The sequence below is a fragment of the Lepus europaeus genome, chromosome 11, assembly GCF_033115175.1.
Source record: "Lepus europaeus isolate LE1 chromosome 11, mLepTim1.pri, whole genome shotgun sequence".
Taxonomy (NCBI): Eukaryota; Metazoa; Chordata; class Mammalia; order Lagomorpha; family Leporidae; genus Lepus; species Lepus europaeus.
In genome coordinates this window covers 52,955,436-52,977,204 of record NC_084837.1, presented here as the reverse complement: position 1 = coordinate 52,977,204, position 21,769 = coordinate 52,955,436, and the positions used below count along the sequence as shown (strand labels likewise).

Genomic DNA, 21,769 nt, shown 5'->3' with positions numbered 1-21,769 from the left:
TTTCCTGAGTCAGCACAGTGGTGTAGTGGGTAAACCTGCAGCACCACAGGCTGCTCCACTTCTGGTCCAGCTCCCTGCTAATCCACCTGGGAAAGCAAAAGAAGATGATGACCCAAGTGCTTAAGTCCCTGCAACCACAGGGAACCCAGAAGTTGTTCCTCGCTCCTGGCTTCAAATCAGCCCAGCTTCGGCCACTGCGGCCATTTGGAGAGTGAACAGATGGAAGATCTCTTTCTCTGTAACTTTGCCTTTCAAATAAATAAATCAATCACAGAAAATATCTGTAAAAAAATTTTGACTCACCTGTCAAGGGAGCTGTCAGTAGGTATCTAAATAGGTGGGTATGTTATTCAATAGCAGAGCCCAGGCTGCAAACATAATCTTAGGAATCAACTTTTAAGTAAGATATAAAATCTTAAAACTGAAATGCCCCAAGAAATGGAAAGAAAAGACAGTGGAAGGAATGAATTACAGAGAAATAAATCTAGAGAGGAGCAAAAAAACTTAAAGTAAAAGATGTTTCATGAAAAAGTGACTTAACTGGCTAAATGACAGGACATCAAGCACATAAGGTTTTTAAAAGCCAACAGTGTGGCACAGCAGGTAAAACTGCTGTGTTGCCAGCATTCAAGTCCAGGCAACACGTCTTGTTTGTTTTTTTGACAGGAAGAGTGGACAGTGAGAGAGAGACAGAGTGAAAGGTCCTCCTTTTCCATTGGTTCACCCCCCCAATGGCCACTGGGGCAGGCGCACCCCGCTGATCCAAAGGCAGGAGCCAGGTGCTTCTCCTGATCTCCCATGCTGGTGCAGGGCCCAAGGACCTGGGCCATCCTCCACTGCACTCCCGGGCCACAGCAGAGAGCTGGCCTGGAAGAGGGGCAACTGGGACAGAATCTGGTGCCCCAACCGGGACTAGAACCCTGGGTGCTGGCGCCACAGGCGGATGATTACCCTAGTGAGCCCTGGCGCAGGACCCAGGCAACACTTCTCTAACTCCCTACTAAGGCACCTAGGAAAGCATCAGAGGATGGCTCAAGTACCGAACGGGACCCTTGCTCCCATGTGGGAGAACCAGAGGAAGCCCCTGTTCTTGGATCAGCCCATCTTGTACCATTTGGCCATTTCAGGGGTGAAGCACCAGATGGAAGATCTCTAACTCTACCTTTCAAATAAATAAATCTTTTAAAAAAAAGTTGCTTACAAAAAATAATAAAAGAACTACTGGATTTAGTAACACATCCTTCCAGGTACTTTATAGGCCAAAAATTTCTCTTGCCCCAGCTAAAGCTTTCTTACTTCTCTACAAGAATGTCATCACAAAGATTATAAAATTACACCAAAGCTACGTGAAGATATTTTATGAAGTTTATGGGGGGGGGGGGAGAAAATTAAACAGTAAACTTTCCACTGGCATTGTAGCTCAGTGATCCAAGCCCTGATCTGGGATGATGGCATCCCTAACACCATGCAGCTGCTCTGTCTCCCTTCCAGTGCCCTGGTATTGTGCCTTGGAAAGCTAGGGATAAGGGCTCAACTATTTGGGCCCCTGGGATGCACAAGAGACCCAGATGCAGTTTCCACATGGCCCAGCTGATGCAGGCACTTGGGGAGTGAACCAGTGGATGGAAGACCTGTCTCTCCCTCTAACTACCTCTCAAATAAAAAACTAAAATCTAAAAAAAAAAAATCTAGTCTCTAACTCCCTTCAACAGATTCATCAAGTCCAAGATAGTCTAGATGAGTACCTTCCAACAGTATTTCTTGCTAAGAGCACAAATTTTTCCATCATTGTGCTTTCACACATATTCACCTTTTCAGATCTAGGCATCACCATCAGTCCTTTAGTCTATCTCTTCCTCCATATCCAGTCTAAATTCAGCTCTCTTTAGTTTTTTTCATAGAACTTTTCCTTTATGGACATAGATCATAAAAAATTCCATCAATGGTATCAATATCCAAGGTAGGAGACAATTGCCTGTTTTTTGTTCACCCCTATAAAACCAAGCCTAATGATTTTCAGAGTAAGCACACAAATATACAAAGGTCTCTACTTGAAAAATCATTGATGTGCTCAAGGAACAAAACATTAAACTGTCCAACTTTTCATTCTGCTTGTCCATCTTATCACACCCACCACAAATCCTAATCCTAGCCCCAGATTTCTAAACTATCAGCATTATCTTTTCAGGCCAAGTCATCATTCTTTCTTTGATTTTAACAGCTTCCTTTTTCTCTCATTTCCAGTCCTACTTCCCCTCTAAAACACTTCCAAAACAAGAATGACATTTCTAAAATAGAAAATCTGGTATTATTTTCCAGTTTTTTAGAATTTTTCACAGGCTCACCGTTGGTTTCTGGGTAAAACACCAACTCCCTGGTTTGGCTTCCAAGTTTTCATGATCTGGCCTTAAGATTCAACTGAGGGGCTTGCACTATGGCGCAACAGGTTAACCTCCCATCAGCAGTGCTGGCATCCCATACTGGCACCAGATGAGACCCACCTGCTCTACCCCCAATCCAGCTCTCTGCCATGGCCAGGGAAAGCAGTAGAAGATGGCCCAAGTACATGGGCCCCTGCACCACATGGGAGACCAAGAAGCAGCTCCTAGCTCCTGACTTCAGATCGGCCCAGCTCTGGCCATTGAGGCCATCTGGGAAGTGCAATCAGGGGACAGAAGACCACTCTCTGCCTCTGCCTGTTACTGCTTTCTACAGGACCTGTGCTCACCTCTAAATTATACAATAACATTACCTCATTCATCTATCTTCCCTACTATGCTGCAAATTCCTTTAGACAGGAACCATGATACTTTTAACCCCTTTAAGCCAGAAAACATGACCATAAAATTATGAATTTGTAAAACTAACAAGTAAATCAAATTGAAGCTACAGTCAAGGATTCTCAGGGGCAGGCATGTGGCACAGCCGTTAAAACACTGTTTGCAATACCTGCACATACTGGAGTGCCTGGGTTTGAATGCTGGCTCCTCTTCAGATTCCAGCTTCCAGATAATGCACAAGGGGTGGGAGATGATGGTTCAAATAACTGGGTAGTGGGTGGCCTGGACTGAGTTCAGAGCTCTTGGCTTCTACCTGGCCCAGCCCTGGCTATATAGGCAGCTGGGGAATAAGCCAGCAGATAGAGAATCTCTTTCAAAATAAATAGAAAAAGGATTTTCATTCCTTTTCCAGATATCCTGAAGAAATTGACCTTTAAATTTCTTTAATTCTATTTTCATTTGAGGCAACTTTCGTTTTTTTTTGTTTTTTGTTTACCTACACTGGGCTGACTTAAAGGGCAAGTAGGTGATTTGATGACACAGGACTTTATACACCTAAAAAAAATCATTTCACTTATCCCTAACTGGAAATCTTATTACAGCATCTCTGAATGGCAATCAAGAGTCCATTGCGGTCAGTGCAATATTACAGGTTAAAATTCTTTCTTTTGGCTATCTACTCCTTAATCTCCACATTATGTCCAAGACTAATCGGTATTCATCACTTCCTATCACCCTCCAGGAAAACACTGATTCCCTGGTATCTAGCTGGGCTTCTGGTAAACATTAAAAAAAGGGGGTAAGCCTTAACTCTTTCTTGATTTGGATGCAGAAAGTAAACTGATTTCTCTGCTTTCTGTGGTTAAAAAGCTTCTAACAACACTTATCTCAAATTTTAAAAAACTTGTAAAGTTAGCACTGTAAAATATCACAGCATCTCTAGTTTGATTCATGGTAAACTTTGAGATAAAGGGTAAATACAATCCAAGATGTTGTCACAAACCCAAGGATTACCTTGTAAGTGACAGGAAATTTTTACTAAATTATACTAAGAAAAAAAGTACTTCCTGACAGTCTTTCCTTGTTGCTAATTATTACAGTAAGCCATTTTCATGCTTCTCTTGCCAATTACCAAAAATTCTCGAATCAGCCTGTTAATTAGAAACCTCTATTATTCCTTTAGCTTACAAATAACTGAGGTTGCCTCCCTTGGTAAACAGCTCAAGCACACATATACTTCCAAATACTTCCAGACTATTGACCTTGACCGCATCAAGTGAAAGCAATCTATTTCCTAGCCTTTGCAATGAAACCAAGTGGACCTCACACCTCTTACCATCACCCAGGAAGGGTGTACATCTGTTCCGAAGGCCCCCCTGGCTCCAGGTCATCCTGGCTGCTGCTGCTCCAGGCTGGGCATCCATGTTGCTGCAGCTTGTGGTTTGTGAGGGGTAGTGTACAGGAAAAGCAGGATGGGATTTCAAGGGAAACAGGAGGAAGATGGCTTTCTGGGAAAATGCCATCACCATAGGTGTTAAGTAGTACCACACACATTTTATTGCAGCACACTTTAAAAATTTAACAAATGAAAGATTAAAAATAATAAAAATAAAAATAAAAAAAATTAAAAATACAGACGTCCAGAGATGCTCTAAAACAGTTAAGTTAAAGGTCAGGAAAAATAAGGTCACAGACTTAACAGCCAGTAAAATTATTTCCAGTGTAGGGAAGGGGTTGAGGGCAAGGGTGGGGTTGGGAGAGAAAAGGTTTATGTGATCAATCCACTTAAAAATGCTAATGCCTTCACTTTCTCTCCCAAGATGCAAAACTCCAAAGTCAATCAGGAGGTCGGAGAAATTCTTATAAACATTCAGAAAAACTCGATTTTAATCCGGTTAAAAATCATCAGTGTCATTATCATCATCATCACCACCATCATAAGTATAATAATAAATAGTTACTAGTAACAACAATAAAAAGGAAATCAGCGGAAAGTCAGGAAAAATGTAAAAAAAAAATTGGAATAACTTACTGTAGCTGAAGATCAAAAAAATCTCACTGTAAAAAAACAAAAATAAAAATAGCCCAGATTAGAAAAACGGGAGGTGCAAAAATATCAAGTCAGTAAAGTTCATTTCTTTTCTCTTTCCAAAAGCAGTTTCCATAAAAACCGCAAGGGTAAAGTTCTCAGTAGCAGACAAGCAAAGCCCTTTCCACATCATCAATCAATCTTAAAAATACACGAGGAAGTAGAGAGGTCAGTTTATGAGAGACTAAAAGGCTCCTCCTCCTCTAACCCAACTGCTGCAGAAAAAATACAAATAGAAATTTAAAAATTACATCTTAAATTCAGGTCCCGTTTTGGAAACAATTAAAAAAAAAACACCTGTAAATTTGCTGTAGTGCACATCAAGTTGCATTATGTTTAAAATGTCTTTATAAAATCAGTTTTGGAATGGGAATGTGTGTGTTCTGGAAGGGTGGGGAAGGAAGGTTAAAAATCAAAGCTGAGCTCCAGTGAGTAGGGATGGGGTTCGCCTTGCTGCCCTGTGAAAGGAGAAGGGACAGATTGAGTCAGAGTTCCTCAGAAATGTTGTGCCCTAAACCCCCAAGACAGAGTTTGTCTATTGAACCTAACACATTTTGGAAAACAATATTCCACTGGGATGCGGAGCGTCTATAGAATCAGCACCTCTACCAGTGATTGTTTTCCCAATTCTTCAACATCAATAGGTGACTGGAATTAAATAACATGTCAGTATCCCCTTAAGGGTCTCAAGAGTCTACATTTGAACATTCCTCTTGAATCAGCAGTTTGGGCAAAGAAAATACAGAAAACTAGGCAATGAATAGAGATGAAGTGAGCAAATGTCAAATACTGAGATTATGATGGCAAGTAGATTCAAACGTTAGGTCCATGTAGTTTTCCTTGTGACTAATACAGACTGAAGGTAAGTGATCATGAAGATTAGAGATGACTCATCTATTCTCAAAACCAATGAGTGATCAAACTCTAAGATCTGATAGGTTCTACAGGTAGGGGGAAAGATGTTTTAAATAAAAAGAGCATTTTATTCCACTCACTGTTTGAATGAAAAACCACACAGATGGAGGGGGAAAAAAGAAATTATGGCAACTGAATATGCACATTTAATGTCTTAAAACAGGTGAAAAAAAACCCAAAACTGGTCCCTAAGTAATTTCTTACTGTTTCTGTGGTTCACTTTTTATCAACTAGTGTATGTATTTAATTCAGGAATATGATGAATATTGTTAAAAATATAAATGACAAAAACCATTTTATCAGCTAAAAATAAAAACTGCAATTAGACTCTAGTTCCTTGTCCAAATAAACATGAATCAGGTGCATACACATTTCAGTATTCAGTCATGGCATCTTAATCTCCCTTGTAAATGTCAGTATACAAAAAACTCTAAATTCAGGTTTTTACAAATGGCCGTTGAGCTGATTAGTATCAATGACTACAGCAAAGAAATACTAAAACACTCAAATTTCAACTGTGCTTTTTAAAAAAAGACCAGTTTAAACGCTACATGTTAGGTTACTTTCACATTTGATGTGTAAAAATTGTACAAAATGTACACTTAAATGTTATACGCTTTTAGTCATTATCTGAGAAATAGTCATGGTGAAACTTCAAGTTTCTTATTTGCCTGTAATTTCAGGATGTGAGTGGGCGTTCAGGCTACCAGTTAAGACACCTGCACCCAACAGTGGAAGGCCTGGGTTCAACTCCTGGCTCGTTCAACTCCCTGATAGGCAATGGTGATGGCTCAAGTCATTGAGTTCTTGCCACCAACACGGGAGACTTAAGATTGCATTTGCCTCTTCCAGCTCTTGGTTTTCTGTCTGTCTGGTTGTTGCAGACGATTTGGGAAATAAACAACCAGTGGGCAAGAACGCTGTCCTACAAATGATTTTTAAAAATTTTAATTTCAAGATATATTAATTTTATGGCTCATCCACAAACCCTCTGCACATGTCCCAAGACATACTTTTTAATCAAACAATGTGAAAAATAAGAATTTTATCTTCCAATGTCCAAAGTTAAGCCATCCCCCAAGATAGTATGTTGAATTGATGCACTACCACTCATAAAAAAGACTGGGGCCGGCACTGTGGCATAGTGGGTAAGGAGCCATATGGGCGCCGGTTCAAGTCCTGGCTGCTCCATTTCCGATCCAGCTCTCTGCTATGCCCTGAGAAAGCAGATGGCCCAAGCCCTTAGGCTCCTCCACCCACATGGGAGACCCAGAGGAAGCTCCTGGCTACAGATTGGCCCAGCTCCAGCAGTTGTGGCCAATTGGGGTGTGAACCAGCAGATGAAGACCTCTCCCTCTGCCTCTCCTCTGACTCTTTCAAATAAATAAATAAATCTTAGAAAAAAAAAAAAAAAGACCAAACCACTTATACTAACACTTTTTTCCTATATTACATTGTCAAACCCCAAGAGATCCATTTCTGAAAGGGTAATTACACCAAGCATGAGCATCATCAATGAAACTAAAAACCTGACTCACTCAATTAGAAATTCTGGTGGTAGAGAACACAGCAACTAGCCCCTCTGCTGGTTCTGATGTAGGCTGAAGTTTGAGAGCCACTGTGAAGATTTTAAATAAGGAACTCTACCCCCCTAGTTATCAATTCTTTAAATTGTGTATCACAGAAGCCATGTGTGAGCACCATACCTTCAAATATTTTCCTAATACAAGGAAATTTAGTATTCTGGGGTAATCTTTTTTTCTCTTCATAAACCAAAATTTCCTACATCTACCAGTTCTGGTTTGGTCAATTATTTAGTAAATCCAGTATGTACAAAGCAAAATCTTCCCTGTTAATGAGAATGAATGTACATTCAAGCTTGAACAATTAATGTTCCAAAAAGACTATTTAAAAATCATTTAATGATCGAAATGGTTTTTAGGGCAGTTAAATTTAAAAGACTTTTAATAACAAAATTACTTCTGTGCACATTTCTTTAGAACAAACTACTCAGGAAATTTTTAAGCCTCTTATTTTGCAGCTATAAAATTGAACCCCCCCCCCCCCAAAATAGCCAAAACTGAAACCCAGAGGTTTAGCTGATTTGCCTGGTATAATTAGAAGGGAGGACTAGTTCTCCTATTCCCTAGGGCAAGATTCTTTCAACTGTTCCACTCCCTAATTAATACCTTACATTCACCACTTAATGTAATTAACCTTTAAAACTAGCTTTTTTGAATTTTATTTCTTGTTTCTAACAGTCATTCAATCCAAACAAGGTCACTGGCTATGTCAAACCCTCTAGAGATCTAATTACAAACATAAGCTAAGTTTAAATTCTCTACATAATGAATAATACCAACCACCATCAAGTATTCTGGTGCTTGAACATCGAAAGGTCAGGAAACTTGCAGCAACCTAAGTCTATCCTTTTTTAAACCCATTGTCTCCTCCATTTCTGATCACAGAAATGTTACCAATGCTTACCTGATTGAGAACACATCCAGCAATGTTTCTGATAATTCCTTGGCCAAACAGTTTCACAGTACTAACTCAGAGCAATTTCTGTTGCCTTGGTACATTCTGACCTCAAGGGCACACATATTTAACACCACAAGGCAAGAATAGTTATCAGAAACTGCTTCATAAACACTTATTTCTAACGTTCTTCTCTATTTGCTGGTATATGTAATACAATGATTTCTGAATTGATTAGCCGCTGTCCTTACCTCATTTCTGACCATTCAGTAATGACAAAGTTTAGTTTTAATCAAATGATTAATATAAACGTTCAGGCACTTAAAAGAATGCATGTGACCCAATTTTACTTTCTACAGATGTTTTAAGGGATAAATCTGTGCAGTATTGGTTTAAGCTGGGAAACAGCACTAGTTCTAGTATTAACACAGTTAAAATCGAAAGCAAACAAATCTTATACCAGGATTTTTCTAAAAAAGTACTTTCTCAAATTAGTGTTTTCTTAAAAAAAAAAAGCACTTTTTAAATACCTATGTATTATTTTTCAACTTACTAAAATATGTTCATGAGGTTTCAGCTACTTCCAAATAGGTTCTGTAATACTTGCTTAATCAAATGTAGCTGTGTATTTTTGCCCACGTTTAGATGGGCAGGAAAATTTATGCTCGAATATTCTGCAAATCAAATTTTATTATCTTAGAAAAAAGTTACCACGATAACAAATGTCACTTAATATTTTCCCCGGAATCAAATTTGTGAATTTTCAGCTACCTATGGTTTCTGTAATCAGGGTATTGTAAAAATCCAAATACAATGTTTTTAATGCATGGTATTCCGATAACCAGGTTAAACCATTTGTCCTTATTAGTTCTGCTACTGATTTATTACGATTCTGGCAACCAACACTATTATGCCTCAGATCCTGTCTAAAAAGGATAGTAATACCTACCTCAAGCAAAGTTCCACTAACTTATAAATTTCAAGTGATTTGTAACCTGCAGATAAAAAGTAAGTCAGCTGTAATTATTACCGTTATGATTATATTGCAATAGTCTAACAAATATAATTGAAAACGACTACTTCGAGGTCTACCATTTACTCATAAAGAATAAAACAGAGAGCAATCAGTAACACACTGAATCTATTGTTAAAATACCATCCTATGCCATGCGGCACGCTCCGGAATCAAAGGCTCGCCGTACCTCTACTTATTTAACCTCTTCCCATCCCCCGCCTGTTTAAATTCCAAGCGTTGGAGGGAATACAAAGCATCAGCACTGCACTAATTCCAACTACAAATTAATAAGCATTTCGTTCTGCGTTTCGATAGCTCCCCTGAAGTCCTCATGGTCGTAGAAATCAAAGGAAGGCAGCCGTTAACACAGAAGACAAGGAGAAAAAAAAAAAAAGACATTTTGCCTGCCGATCATGGCCTAGAGGACGGTAGGTTACCTCTACGCAGACGCTGAGGCCTGTGATCTCGCTCCCCGTTCGGATCTAATCCCCAACGCTTAAAGAATAAATGGGGGCCTCATTACGCTACGATGGGTTCCCTCGGCTTCTCTCCCACACCCCCTCGCGCTCCCCGAAGAACCCAGAGCCATTTCTATGTCAGCCCCCTCCACTTACCAGGAGGGGGAGGGAGAAGAGATTCGATTCTGAATCTCCCACTCCCGAGTTCTACGTGGAGAGGCCGACCGCTGCTCGAGGTAGGCAACAAGGCCACAACCGCACCGTCTTCGTCTCCGCACAAAATGGCCCCCGAGTCTCCTCTGCCGCCGAGGCGAAGGCCTGGGCCCCGCCCCACACCACAGAACATTCTTATTGGCTGGGAGTTTTCTCGCTCCCGCTGCTAATTAGGCAGTTCTACCGCTCTTCAAAATTCTATCCAATCATAGTCAGCAGTGGGTTAGACTAAGCCGGAGAATTTCCACATGCGTGAGAGAAACTGGTTTGTAACTGGTTGGTTTTCCAGTCAGTTATTGCTTGAGGAATGCTTATTGGCCACTGTACAAGACGAAGCGCTGGGTGGAAATTCGCCTTTGTATCGCGGACCGCTTCACATCCGGGTATTCTGAAGGCATGATTGGCGGCCTCCGTGACCTATCTCCGCTCGTTAAAGTGCCTAATAGAAAGTCCGCCCAAATCTCGGAATTCCCGCGACGCGGGGCGGGGGAGGGGTGGGGGAGGGGTGTAGTCTGTTTGCGCAGGTGAACTGTAATAGCCTGGGGCCTAGGAAAAAGAAAAAGCGCCAAACGAATCCTCCCGTGTGCTGTATGGATAAAGAAAGAACTTTCTTGGAGTAGGACGAGAGCAGAGCTATTTAGGTCGTGTTCTGTAAAATATAAACCAGCCCTGCAGTATTTCCAACCCCAGATCCCTCAGTTCCGGATTCTAAATGTCAGCCCCGCCAGGCCGTCGTTTCTGAGCCTGCGGGGCTCCTCTTCGGACAACGTATGTCCTCCCCAAACCACTGAATGCTCTATTTCCAATACGAAAAGGAAGTATAAAGTGCTGGCCTGGATTACCAAGGCTCACACCCTTTGCTCCCACTTACTGATAGCTACAGGCAACCAAATTCGCTTGTGTCTCCAAAGCTCGTGCGGCAAGTCCCCTCATCCCGAAATGGCCTGTCTCCCACGTACCCCTTCCAGTCATTCATGTTACAGGAACCTCGTCCACAAAGTAATAGTCCAGCTCTGCTAAGAAAAGGGAGGTTCTATCTGCTCTTGGGGAAAGATCTCATCGGTTAGTGGATAAAGCAAAGTGCAGACGCCTATTGTAATTCCATTTGATATTTGTATTGAAATATCATGCAGTGGTTTTGAATTACGAAAGTTGTTACTTTTGGGAAGAGAACCTTTTTCATAAGGATCCCTGTATTGTTGTTGTTGTTTTAAGATTTATTTTATTTATTTGAAAGAGTTACAGAGAGATGTAGACAGAGAGAGAGAGAAAGAGAGGTCTTCCATCCACTGGTTCACTGCCCAGATGACCGCAGGTCCGATGATCCAAAGCCAGGAGCCAGGAGCTTCTTCCGGATCTCCCACGTGGGTGCAGGGGCCCAAGGACTTGGGCCATCTTCTACTGCTTTCCCAGGCCATAGCAGAGAGCTGAATGGAAAGAGGAGCAGCCGGGACTCGAACCAGCGCCCATATGGGATGCTGGCGCTTCAAGCCAGAGCTTTAACCCAAGGCGCCACAGCGCTGGCCCCTGGTTTTGTTTTTTTAAGATTTATTTTATTTATTCGAAAGGCAGAGTTACAGAGAGAAAAACAGAGATAAAGAGAGAGATCTTCCATCTGCTGGTTCACTTCCCAAATGTCTACAACTGCTGGAGCAGGGCCAGGCCAAAGCCAGAAGTCTGGAGTTTTCTTCCAAGTCTCCCATGTGGGTGCAGGGACCCAAGTCTTTGAGCCATCCTCCTTTGCATTCCCAGACCATTAGCAGAGAGCTGGATCAGAAGTGGAGCAGCCAGAACTCAAACCAGCGCCAATATGGGACACTGGTGTTGCCAGAAGCAGCTTTATCTGCTAGGCCACAATGCTGCCACTGGATCACTTTCTTTAATGTTTCATTATTATTTTTTTTAACCAAATGCTTGTATTGCTTTAAACTCGTTTAAAAGGCAAAACTAAAAGCATGGAAGAAAAAATTAAATCTCATGGTTCTCTACTCATTTGGAAAGGAAGGGAGAAAATTACATGTGATTTTTTTTTTAACTTTCTTGTACTTTTCTGTGTTTTCCAAATTGTCTACTTTGAACAAGTAATCAGAGCAAAAGCATTCAAACAAGTGCTAAAGCCTCAATCCAATTGCCACGTTGCTAATTATTTTAAACTACTTCATAGTATCAGGGTTAATTTTATGCTCTGTTCTCTCCTGGGTGATAAATGAATCTTTAAAAAAAAAAAAAGTCTTATTTATTTGAAAGAGTTACAGAGAGAGAGAAGGAGAGAGAGAGAGGAGAGATCATCCATCTGCTGTTTCACTATCCAATTGGCCGCGGGAACTGTGCTGATCTGAAGCCAGGAGCCTGGAGCTTCTTCTAGGTCTTCCCACGTGGGTGCAGGCGCCTAAGGACTTGGGCCATCTTCTGCTGCTTTCCCAGGCCATAGCAGAGAGCTGGATCAGAAGTGGAGCAGCCAAGACTCAAATGGGTGCCCATATGGGATGCCGGCACCGCAGGTGACAGCTTTATCTGCTACACTACAGTTTCAGCTCAGTGGTAAGTATTTTTACAGCAGAATTTAATTATTTTTTTAATATTTATTTATTTGAAAGAGTAACACAGAGAGAAGGAGAGGCAGAGAGAGAGAGAGAGAGAGAGAGAGAGAGAGAGAGGTCTTCCATCTGCTGGTTCACTCCTGAATTGGCCGTATGGCTGGAGCTGAGCTGAGCTGATCTGAGACCAGGAGCCAGGAGCTTCTTCCAGGTCTCCCATGCGGGTGCAGGGGCCCAAGGGCTTGGGCCACCTTCTACTGCTTTCCCAGGCCATAGCAGAAAGCTAGATCAGAAGTGGAGCAGTCGGGTCTTGAACTGCACCTAAATGGCTTAGCCTGCTATGCCACAGCGCCAGCCCCGGAATTTAATTCTTATCCCTCTTACTTCTCTTGCTTACTGCCAATCACAAGGCCTTGAAGAGAAAGTGCATGGAGTATGTATTAAAGGACGTAATCATTAAGTTTTATTTATCATAAGAAATTGCTATTTGGGAGCCGGTGCTCCCAAAGGTAAAGCTGCTGCCTGCAGCCAGCATCCCATATGAGCTCTGGTTTGAGTCCTGGCTTCTCCACTCTGACCCAGCTCTCTGCTAATGTACCTGGAAAAACAGCAGAAGGTGGCCCAAGTGCTTGGACCCCTGTATTCCCTGGGGAGACCTGGAAAATGCTCCTGGCTCCTAGCTTGGGTCTGGCCCAGCCCCAGCCCTTGTGGCCATTTGGGGAATGAACCGGAGGATAAAAAAATCTCTCTCCTTCCCACTTCTCTGTAACTCTTTCAAATGAATAAAATTGTTCTTTTTCCAAGACAAGACTGTCCTTTCTTTATTGTATATTTGATATAGCACTTTTTCAGAGGGTACCAGAGGCTCTGAGGCCTGGTTGACCTGTAATTCATTTCTTTTTTCTTTTTTTTAAGATTTATTTATTTGAAAGGCAGAGTGACAAAAAGAGAAAGAGAGAGAATTGATTTGCCACTGGCTGGTGCACTCCCCAAATGGCAGCAACTACCAGGCTAACCCTCAGAGTCAAGAACTCTCAGGATCTCCCGCTTGGAAGCAGGAACATAGGTACTTGAACTGTCATCCTCTGCTTCCCAGGCACAGAAGGAGGCAGCTGAGTCAGAAGCAGAGTAGTCATAACTTAAACAAATGCGGGATGTGAACTTCCCAAATAGAGGCTTAACATGCTGTGGCACAGCAACCACCCCCATAACTAACATGTTTTCATAAAATAAAAATGTCTGTATCCTGTTAATGGAAACTACCTATTTTCCTTTAATCAGAAACCAGTTTTACTGCATGATCTTTGCTATGGCCTGCTTGTTAACCAGCACTACATTTGGTGTAAGACAAATTTTTAAGAAATAGCAATAATGTTTTCAAGGACTTAACCCCTGTGCTAGGTGGGGTGGAAGTAGAAGATACAAGATTAACAGTGGCTGGTGTTTGGCACAGCAGGTTAAGCCACCACCTGTGACGTGGGCATCCCATATGGATGAACAACCAGTCTCTCTATCAAGTTATTTAAAATTTGCTAGTGATAAGGCAAAAAGTGTTAAAAAAAAATAGTATACTACTGAGCAGAATGCTAAACATAATGTGAATGACAAAGATTCACAATTTCTGGTTTTGAGGTTCTGCATACCTAGGTGGGCAAGGTAGAGGGTAGGAATGTGCCCTGGTTTCTTCTTTAGCACTTTCAAGGCTGATGTTACTTTACTGCAGCCTGCTTCTCCCACATTGCGTCTGTACTGCAAGCTGATCCTGCAAACTGCTGTCATGGTAATCAGCTGAAAACATTCACTTGTATTGTGTGACTCCCACATGGAAATCCTGTAATAGCACCCTATTCCAGTCCTCAGTTTTTGTTGTCTCCTTCACAAATATTCCCTGACAAACCACTCCTTACTTATTCATTTTATCCTCTCTGAGACCATTGCCCCAGGCAGCGCTCTCTGTTCTCACTGGGACTTGCTACACCGCCACTCATTTTCCTCATAACCTGACCATCATCAACTCAAGTCCCGATTAATTATTCTTATTAAAGATTTATTTACTTATTTGGAAGGCAGATATACAGGAAGAGAGAAACAGAGACAGAGATCTTCATCTACTGGTTCATTCCCCAAATGGCCACAATGGCCTGGGCGGGTCTAGCCAAAGCCAGGAATCTGGAACTCCATCCTGGACTCCCATGTAAGTGCAGGAACCCAAGCACTTGGGGCCATCAACGCTGCTTTCCCAAGCACATTAACAAGGAGCTGGATCAGAAGTAGAACAGCTGGGACTTAACTGGCGCCCATGGGACACTGGTGTTACAGGTGGCGACTTAACCCACTGTACTGCAGCATCAGCCCGGCATCACAAATGTTAATAGAGTGTTTCATAGCTACCTGACACAGCATTCCATTATACTACATGCACTTTTCTTTTTATCACAAAGTCTTTGAAGTTGGTAAAAGTCATAGTGCGGAACTGGGAATATAGAATCCAGGGAATAAATGATTGATAATCTGGCTACTTGAATACAAGTTTGCCAAATTGCCAAATAAGATTTTTTACACTGGGCCAGCGCCGTGGCTCAACTGGCTAATCCTCCGCCTTGCGGCGCCGGCACACCGGGTTCTAGTTCCGGTCGGGGCACTGGATTCTATTCCGGTTGCCCCTCTTCCAGGCCAGCTCTCTGCTATGGCCCGGGAGTACAGTGGAGGATGGCCCAAGTGCTTGGGCCCTGCACCCGCATGGGAGACCAGGAGAAGCACCTGGCTCCTGTCATTGGATCAGCATGGTGCGCTGGCCGCGGCGGCCATTGGAGGGTGAACCAACGGCAAAGGAGGACCTTACTCTCTGTCTCTCTCACTGTCCACTCTGCCTGTCAAAAAAAAAAATTTTTTTTTTTAACTTATTTGAAAGGCAAAGTTACACACAGGCAGAGAGAGAGAAAGAAAGAGAGAGAGAGGTCACCCATCTGTTGGTTCACTCCCAAGTGGCTGCAACAGCCGGAACTGTGCCAATCTGAAGCCAGGAGCCTGGAGCTCCTTCTGGGTCTCCCAGGTGGGTGCAGGGGCCAGGCCATAGCAAAGAGCTGGATCAGAAGTGGAGCAGATGGAACTTGAATTGGCACACATATGGGATGCCGGCACTGAAGGCAGCAGCTTTACCTGCCATGCCTCATCTCCGGCTCCAGTAAAAAAAACTTCAAAATTTAAATAAACAAGAAAAAAAATTTGTTCACAGAACTTAATAAAAATGCTGGTTACACAAGAAATTCTGGTTCATGATATCCAGTAGGGATTTTGAGGTCAAAAAGTATTTGAGGGGCCAGCTCTGTGGCATAGTGGGCTAAGCCTCCTCCTGCAGTGACAGCATCCCATATGGGTGCCAGTTCTGGTCCCAGCTACTCCTCTTACAATCCAGCTCTCCTCTATGGCCTGGGAAAGCAATAGAAGATGGTCCATGTATTTGGGTCCCTGCACCTGCATGGGAAGACCCAGAGGATGCTCCTGGCTCCTGGCTTTGGATTGGCACAGCTCTGGCCATTCCAGCCAATTGGGGCGTGAACCAGCAGATAGATGATCTCTCTCTTTCTCTGCCTCTGAGTCTCTATAACTCTGCCTTTCAAATAAATAAATAAATCTTAAAAAAAAGTATTTGATTTTAAGTAGTATTCTTGACCACTTTGATATTAACAATAATAATAGATAATTTTATTAAGAAGATAACCATTTGTCAAGTGCTTTTCTAAGTGTTTCACATGAATGAGCTCATTAGGTAATGTTATTATACCCATCTTAAAGATGAAGAAACTGAAAGACAGAAATGTTAAGTAATTTGCCAAAGGTCACACAGTTGGCTTTTTTTTTTTAAATTATTTATTTATTTGGAAAGCAGAGGGACACAGAGAGAAAGAGAAATCCAAGCATCTGGGCCATCATATGCTGCCTCTAAGTGACATTAACATAAAAGCTGGATTAGAAGCAGAGGAGCCAGGACTCAATCCTAGACACTCTGATATGGGATGCAAGCGTCCAAGCTATGGCCTAAGGCCTCTGGGCCACAACACTCACCCCACACAGCTAGCTTTTGATAAGAACCTATGAGATCTGATTTTAGAGTGTGTGCATAAAACCATTTCATGAATATTTTATATATGTTTGTATATGTGTAAGATATTTCAAGGTGGGAAAATTCTTCCCATTCATTCATTGAGCATATGATAAGCTGTACCAAATACTATGCTAGGTCACAAGCACATAGAAGTAAACAAAAAAGACATGGCCCCTGCCCTTTAGAACAGAGTTGAGAATTAAATTAATAATTAATTTTTAATAATAAGTTGGATTCAGGATAAAATAATGCCTATATAATATAGGCCCCTAAACCCTTCAAGAATATATTGTAGGAGCTGGTGTTGTGGCACAGTGGGTTAAGCTACCACCTGCAAGGCTGGCTTCCAAAATGAGTCCTATCCTACTTCCAATCCAACTCCCTGCTAATGCTCTTGGGAAAGCAGTGGAAAATGCTTCAGGTGCACCTGTGTCCCTGCTACCCACATGGTAGACCTGAATGAAGTTCCACTCTCCTGGCTTTGGCCTGGCCCAGCCCCAGCTATTGTAGCCATGCAGCCATTTGGGAAGTGAACCAGTGGATGGAAGATCTCTCTCGCTCTCTCTCTCTCTAACTTGGCCATTCAAATCAGTCTTTTTTTTTTTTTTTTAAAGAAAAATTGTGAAAGTAAATGTTATTAAAAAGACTTCATATTTCCGTCTTACTCCCTCAGTTTCTTTTTTCTCTTCCTACTAAAGATTTGTTTCTAACTTTTCCTTTGTCTTCGTTGCTCCTCTACTAATTTTCATCCCAACAGTGACCTAAATCTGGTTTCTGGCAGGTTAAGCCCTCTTTAACTCATTTACCATCTGGTCTCCTTCTGGCTCCAAAGCACAAGATTTTATCCTCTGATAATTTTCATGAAGCTAATCTTTATACAGTTTACAAAGTGCTTTTCAGTAGACATGGTTTCATTTCACTGTTAGAGCTCATTTTACTGTGATAGTAGGAGCTGACCATTTGGACTAACATCTACATGCTATAGAAACACTATTTGAAAAGCCTAGCCCAGCTATTTTCAAATATGAAATTATATCTCACACAGAAATTATCTTGTACCTGACTGGAGCAGCTGGAACTTGAACCAGCTCCCACATGGAATGCTGGCGCTGCAGGCAGCAGCTTTATGTGCTAAGCCACAGCAACAGCCCCCGACATTGTTTTGCATAAGTTTCCTGGCATCTGTGGAGAGCACACTGATCCCACCCATGTAGCATGGTTTCAGAGAGATTTCAAGTGCTGTTGTGGCACTTCAGGGAGAGATTTAGGGATCATTCTCCCAGTGTGGCATGGTGGTACAGCAGGTAAGGCTGATTTCTGTAACCTTAGCATCCCATATGGGAGTGCTAATTTGAGTCCTGACTGTTCTACTTCCAATCCAGCTTCCTGCTAATGTGCCTGGGAAGATAGCAGAGGATGATCCAAGTACTTGGTCCCCTGCCACCCAAAAGAGAGACCTGGAATGAAGTTCCTCACTCTTGGCTTCAGCCTGACCCAGCCCTAGCTGTTATAGCCATTTAGGGAGTGAACTAGAGGATGGAAGATCCCTCTCTATATATTACTCTGCCTTTAAAATCAATCCTTTTTTTTTTTTTTTTTAGATTTATTTTATTTGACAGGCAGAGTTACAGAGAGGCAGAGAGAGAGAGAGAGGGGAGAGAGAGAGGTCTTCCATCCTCTGGTTCACTTCCCAGATGGCCACAGTGGCCAGAGCTGCATTAATCTGAAGCCAGGAGCCAGGAACTTCTGGTCTCCCATGAAGGTGCAGGAGCCCAAGGACTTGGGCCATCTTCTACTGCTTTCCCAGGCCATAGCAGAGAGCTGGATCTGAAGTGGAGCAGCTGGGACTTGAACTGGCACACATATCGGATGCTGGAGTGCAGGCGGCAGCTTTACCTGCTATGCCACAGAGCCTACCCCAATCGTTTTTTTTAAAGAATCATTCTCCCAACACCAGCAAATTTCTGTTAACTTCAAATCTAACTGATGTTTTTAAGCTTTAGTTTTAGTTGAAAATTTGGAGTGTTAAGGAGTGCTTAAGCTCCTCTTTCTCCAAGTAAAAGAGGCATCAAGTAAAAGCACAGCCTTCATATGCTGATCAATGAAGAGTTAACATCTTAAAAGCTAAACAGAATGGGATTAGCTCTTTTAACAAGCGGAGAAGACAAGAGGATTGGAACCTAGAGTCCTGGAGGACACCAGGACATTCAGAGGAAGGAACTGCAGGAAGCTCTCTGGAGGAAGCAAGAACTGTAAGTTTATAACTTATACATACCTAGTGTTTTCCATTTCTTTCCCTGGAGTGTTTTTTGAGAAGAGTGAAATGAATTTATTCACTATTGCAGCTGTAGTCTCTTAGGCATCCAGGTGCAGTGTCACCAAGCCATCTCTAATTCTGTCACATTCTGAATTCTCTCTCCCATCCAACCAATTGTCAAGTTGTCTGATGGCTCAGACCTTCATGAGCCATCTCACTCTGCCATCCACTTCCCTCCAGCTTCCTAGTGTAAGGCCTCTTGCCTAAACTACAGCAATTTCCTCCTAATACTGTCCTCTCTTCCAGTCTCTGTAATTCAGTAATAGCAAATGAATGTTCTTAAATCTCTAACTTTCACTACTCTAACTCCATTGCTCTTATTGTGGCCAGCATTGTGGCACAACAGGTAAAGCCACTGTTTGCAACACTGGCATCCCATATCAGAGCATGTTTGAGTCTTGGCTACCCCACGTCTGATCCAGATCCCTGCTAATAGGCCTGGAAAGGCAGCAGAAGATGGCCGAAATACTTGAGCCCCTGCCATCCATATGGGAGACATGGAGGGAGCTCCTGGTTCTTGGATTCAGCCTGGCCCAGACCTGGATGTTGTGGCCATTTGGGGGAGTGAACCAGCTGATAGATCTCTCTCTCTGTATCTCCCATTCTCTTTCTGTCACTCATCTTTCGAGTAAATAAATAGTTTTTAAAGATTTATTTGAAAGGCAGAGAGAGAGAGAAAGTCTTCAATCTACTGGTTCACTTTCCAGATGGCCTCAATGGCTGGAGCTGAGCTGATCTGAAGCTAGGAGCCAGGAGGTTCTTCTGGTCTCCCATGCGAGAGCAGGGGCCCAAGGACTTGGGCCATCTTCTACTGCTTTCCTAGGCCATAGCAGAGAGCTGGATGGGAAGTGAAGCAGCTGGGACTTGAACTGGTGCCCATATGGGATGCTGGCACTGCAGGCAGCGGCTTTACCTGATATTCCACAGCACTGGCCCCAAGCTCCTGTATCTTATAAACAAGGTTTTCCATTACTTTTTCCTTAAATTTGCACACTTCTCTTTCTCATACTCTTCATGCCTCTTTGCTACTGTCCAAATTCACCCTGCTCTTTGCCACTCTCTGACTCTGTTCAAGCTGTCCACTCTGTATGGAGCACTCTGAGTCTCCAGCTGCCCTCCCACCATAAAGCTTGACCTGACCTTTTAGGTAAACTTGGCTCTCCTCCTTGTTTCACACTCCCACTTGGCTTTGTTTGTCTCAGTTTGACTTATCTGTCATTTACCTTATGATTGAGAGTGGTGTGCTTTTCTTATTTCCCCTCTTAAACGTTCATTTTCCAAGAGCAAGGTCTCTGTTTTCCTTGTCCTCAAAGCAGCTGCACATACTAGACATACAGTAGTATTTGTCAAAATGCTTTCGATCCAAATTCCAGTAGCTCCTTTCATTTTTCTAAGCATTTGTACAACCAAACCTACTGATACAGAACCTATGTTTTTCTCTCATAGCTTTGCTTTATCTCTGCTCTAAGGTTCTTGCTCAATTCTTGCAGCTCCCTTGCTTTTATCTCTTAGGTAAGATCAGCTGCTCCCAAGTGGCCACACCCACTTTCTTCAAGGGTCTTTTCACAATTTCTCCTTTCCTTCCCCCAGATTTTCCACTCAGAGGAGCCCAAGCACAGACTCCTTTTTAGGAGTTTGATTATTTCTTGGGCCTGTTTTACTTAATTCATTATACATTGGAAAAGCTTGAATTCCTACTCCATATTAATTTTGAAATAATTAAAACTCTACTTTTACATTTTGTCAGCTAAGCTCATTTAATCCATGAATTTCGAAGAAAGAAAATAATTTTGCAGTATCATTTCCTATACTCTACTGAAATGCCACTGACATTCTTTTGAGCAGATTTTTTACCTTTGAACTTAGATATCTTTCTCCTCTGTCATATTTATATCAGCAACACATTATAGCTCTCATCTCATTATGCTCTTAGAGTAAAAATCAACACAAGACTTTGTAAAATCATTCAAAGCAATTATAAAACAGAAAACAATTTGTACCACAATCCATTGCTTTAATACTACATCTTCTTCTGATAAAATATTATATATCTACATGTGCCAGGCACTGTGTTAGTAGATATATAAAGATATCTTCAGAAGAGCATGTGGGCTAGTGGGGAAATATATGATATATAGAGAACTGACTAGTGTTATCCAACACACAAGAATATTATATATTATATCATTAATATGTACTGATAAATGCAATGTGAAATTTTCAAATAATCAGAGACTAGTTCATTGGAAACAACAAAAATAGATGGTATTTTTAAAAAGACTGATTTTATTTATTTGAAAAACAGAATGACAGAAATGGAGAGACAGAGAAAAGAGATCTTCCATCTGCTGATTCACTTCCCAAATGACTGCAGTGGCATGGGTTAGGCCAGGCTTAAGCCAGGAGCCAGGAACTCCACCCGGGTCTCCCACAGGGTTGGCAGGGCCCAAACACTTGTACCACCTTCTGCTGTCTTCTGAGGCATATTAGCAGGGAGCTGGATGGGAAGCAGAGCAGCTGGGATTCAACTTGGCATTCTGATAGTGAATGTACTATAGTAACAGCCCCTAGCATTTTGTGGATACAGTGTGTAGTAAATGCTAATCATTATGGCAAGTTTTTTTTTTTTCCACAAAATCATCTGAATGACATCTTGTCATAACCATATAAGCTAAGTATTTTATAAATAAGGAAACTTAGCAGAATGGCTAAATAACTTGTCTGTGGTTGCACGCCAAAGGAAGGTTGTAGAGTCACTTACACCTAGTCCTTTGATCACAGTCACTATTTACAGTTTATTCTCTCCAAATTTAATCAAAGATGAGAGTATTTATCTAGTTGAGAGGCAGAGAAACAACAAAT

The 21,769-nt window shown here is 42.0% G+C and overlaps 2 protein-coding genes across 9 annotated transcripts in view; one reads left to right on the top strand and one right to left on the bottom strand.

Moving 5' to 3' along the window:
* HNRNPC (heterogeneous nuclear ribonucleoprotein C) overlaps positions 1-10,034 on the bottom strand; it is a 61,702-nt gene extending 51,668 nt beyond the window's left edge. For 2 of the 8 annotated variants that reach the window (XM_062205496.1, XM_062205495.1), the window contains exons 1-3: positions 9,892-10,034; positions 9,212-9,257; positions 5,167-5,327 (exon numbers count right to left, since the gene is read on the bottom strand). In XM_062205496.1, the coding sequence (XP_062061480.1) occupies positions 5,167-5,190 (24 nt within the window). In that variant the 5' untranslated portion in view covers positions 5,191-5,327; positions 9,212-9,257; positions 9,892-10,034. Of the gene's footprint in view, positions 1-4,109; positions 4,747-4,812; positions 4,839-5,166; positions 5,328-9,211; positions 9,258-9,891 lie in introns of those variants that run through there. The other 6 variants (XM_062205489.1, XM_062205491.1, XM_062205492.1 and 3 more) reach the window with 6 other exon arrangements.
* An 8,639-nt stretch (positions 10,035-18,673) lies between these two features.
* Positions 18,674-21,769, top strand: part of RPGRIP1 (RPGR interacting protein 1) — an 84,196-nt gene continuing 81,100 nt past the window's right edge. The window contains exon 1 of the mRNA XM_062206592.1: positions 18,674-18,842. The gene's annotated coding sequence lies outside the window, so the exon portion shown is untranslated. The remainder of the gene's footprint in view (positions 18,843-21,769) is intronic.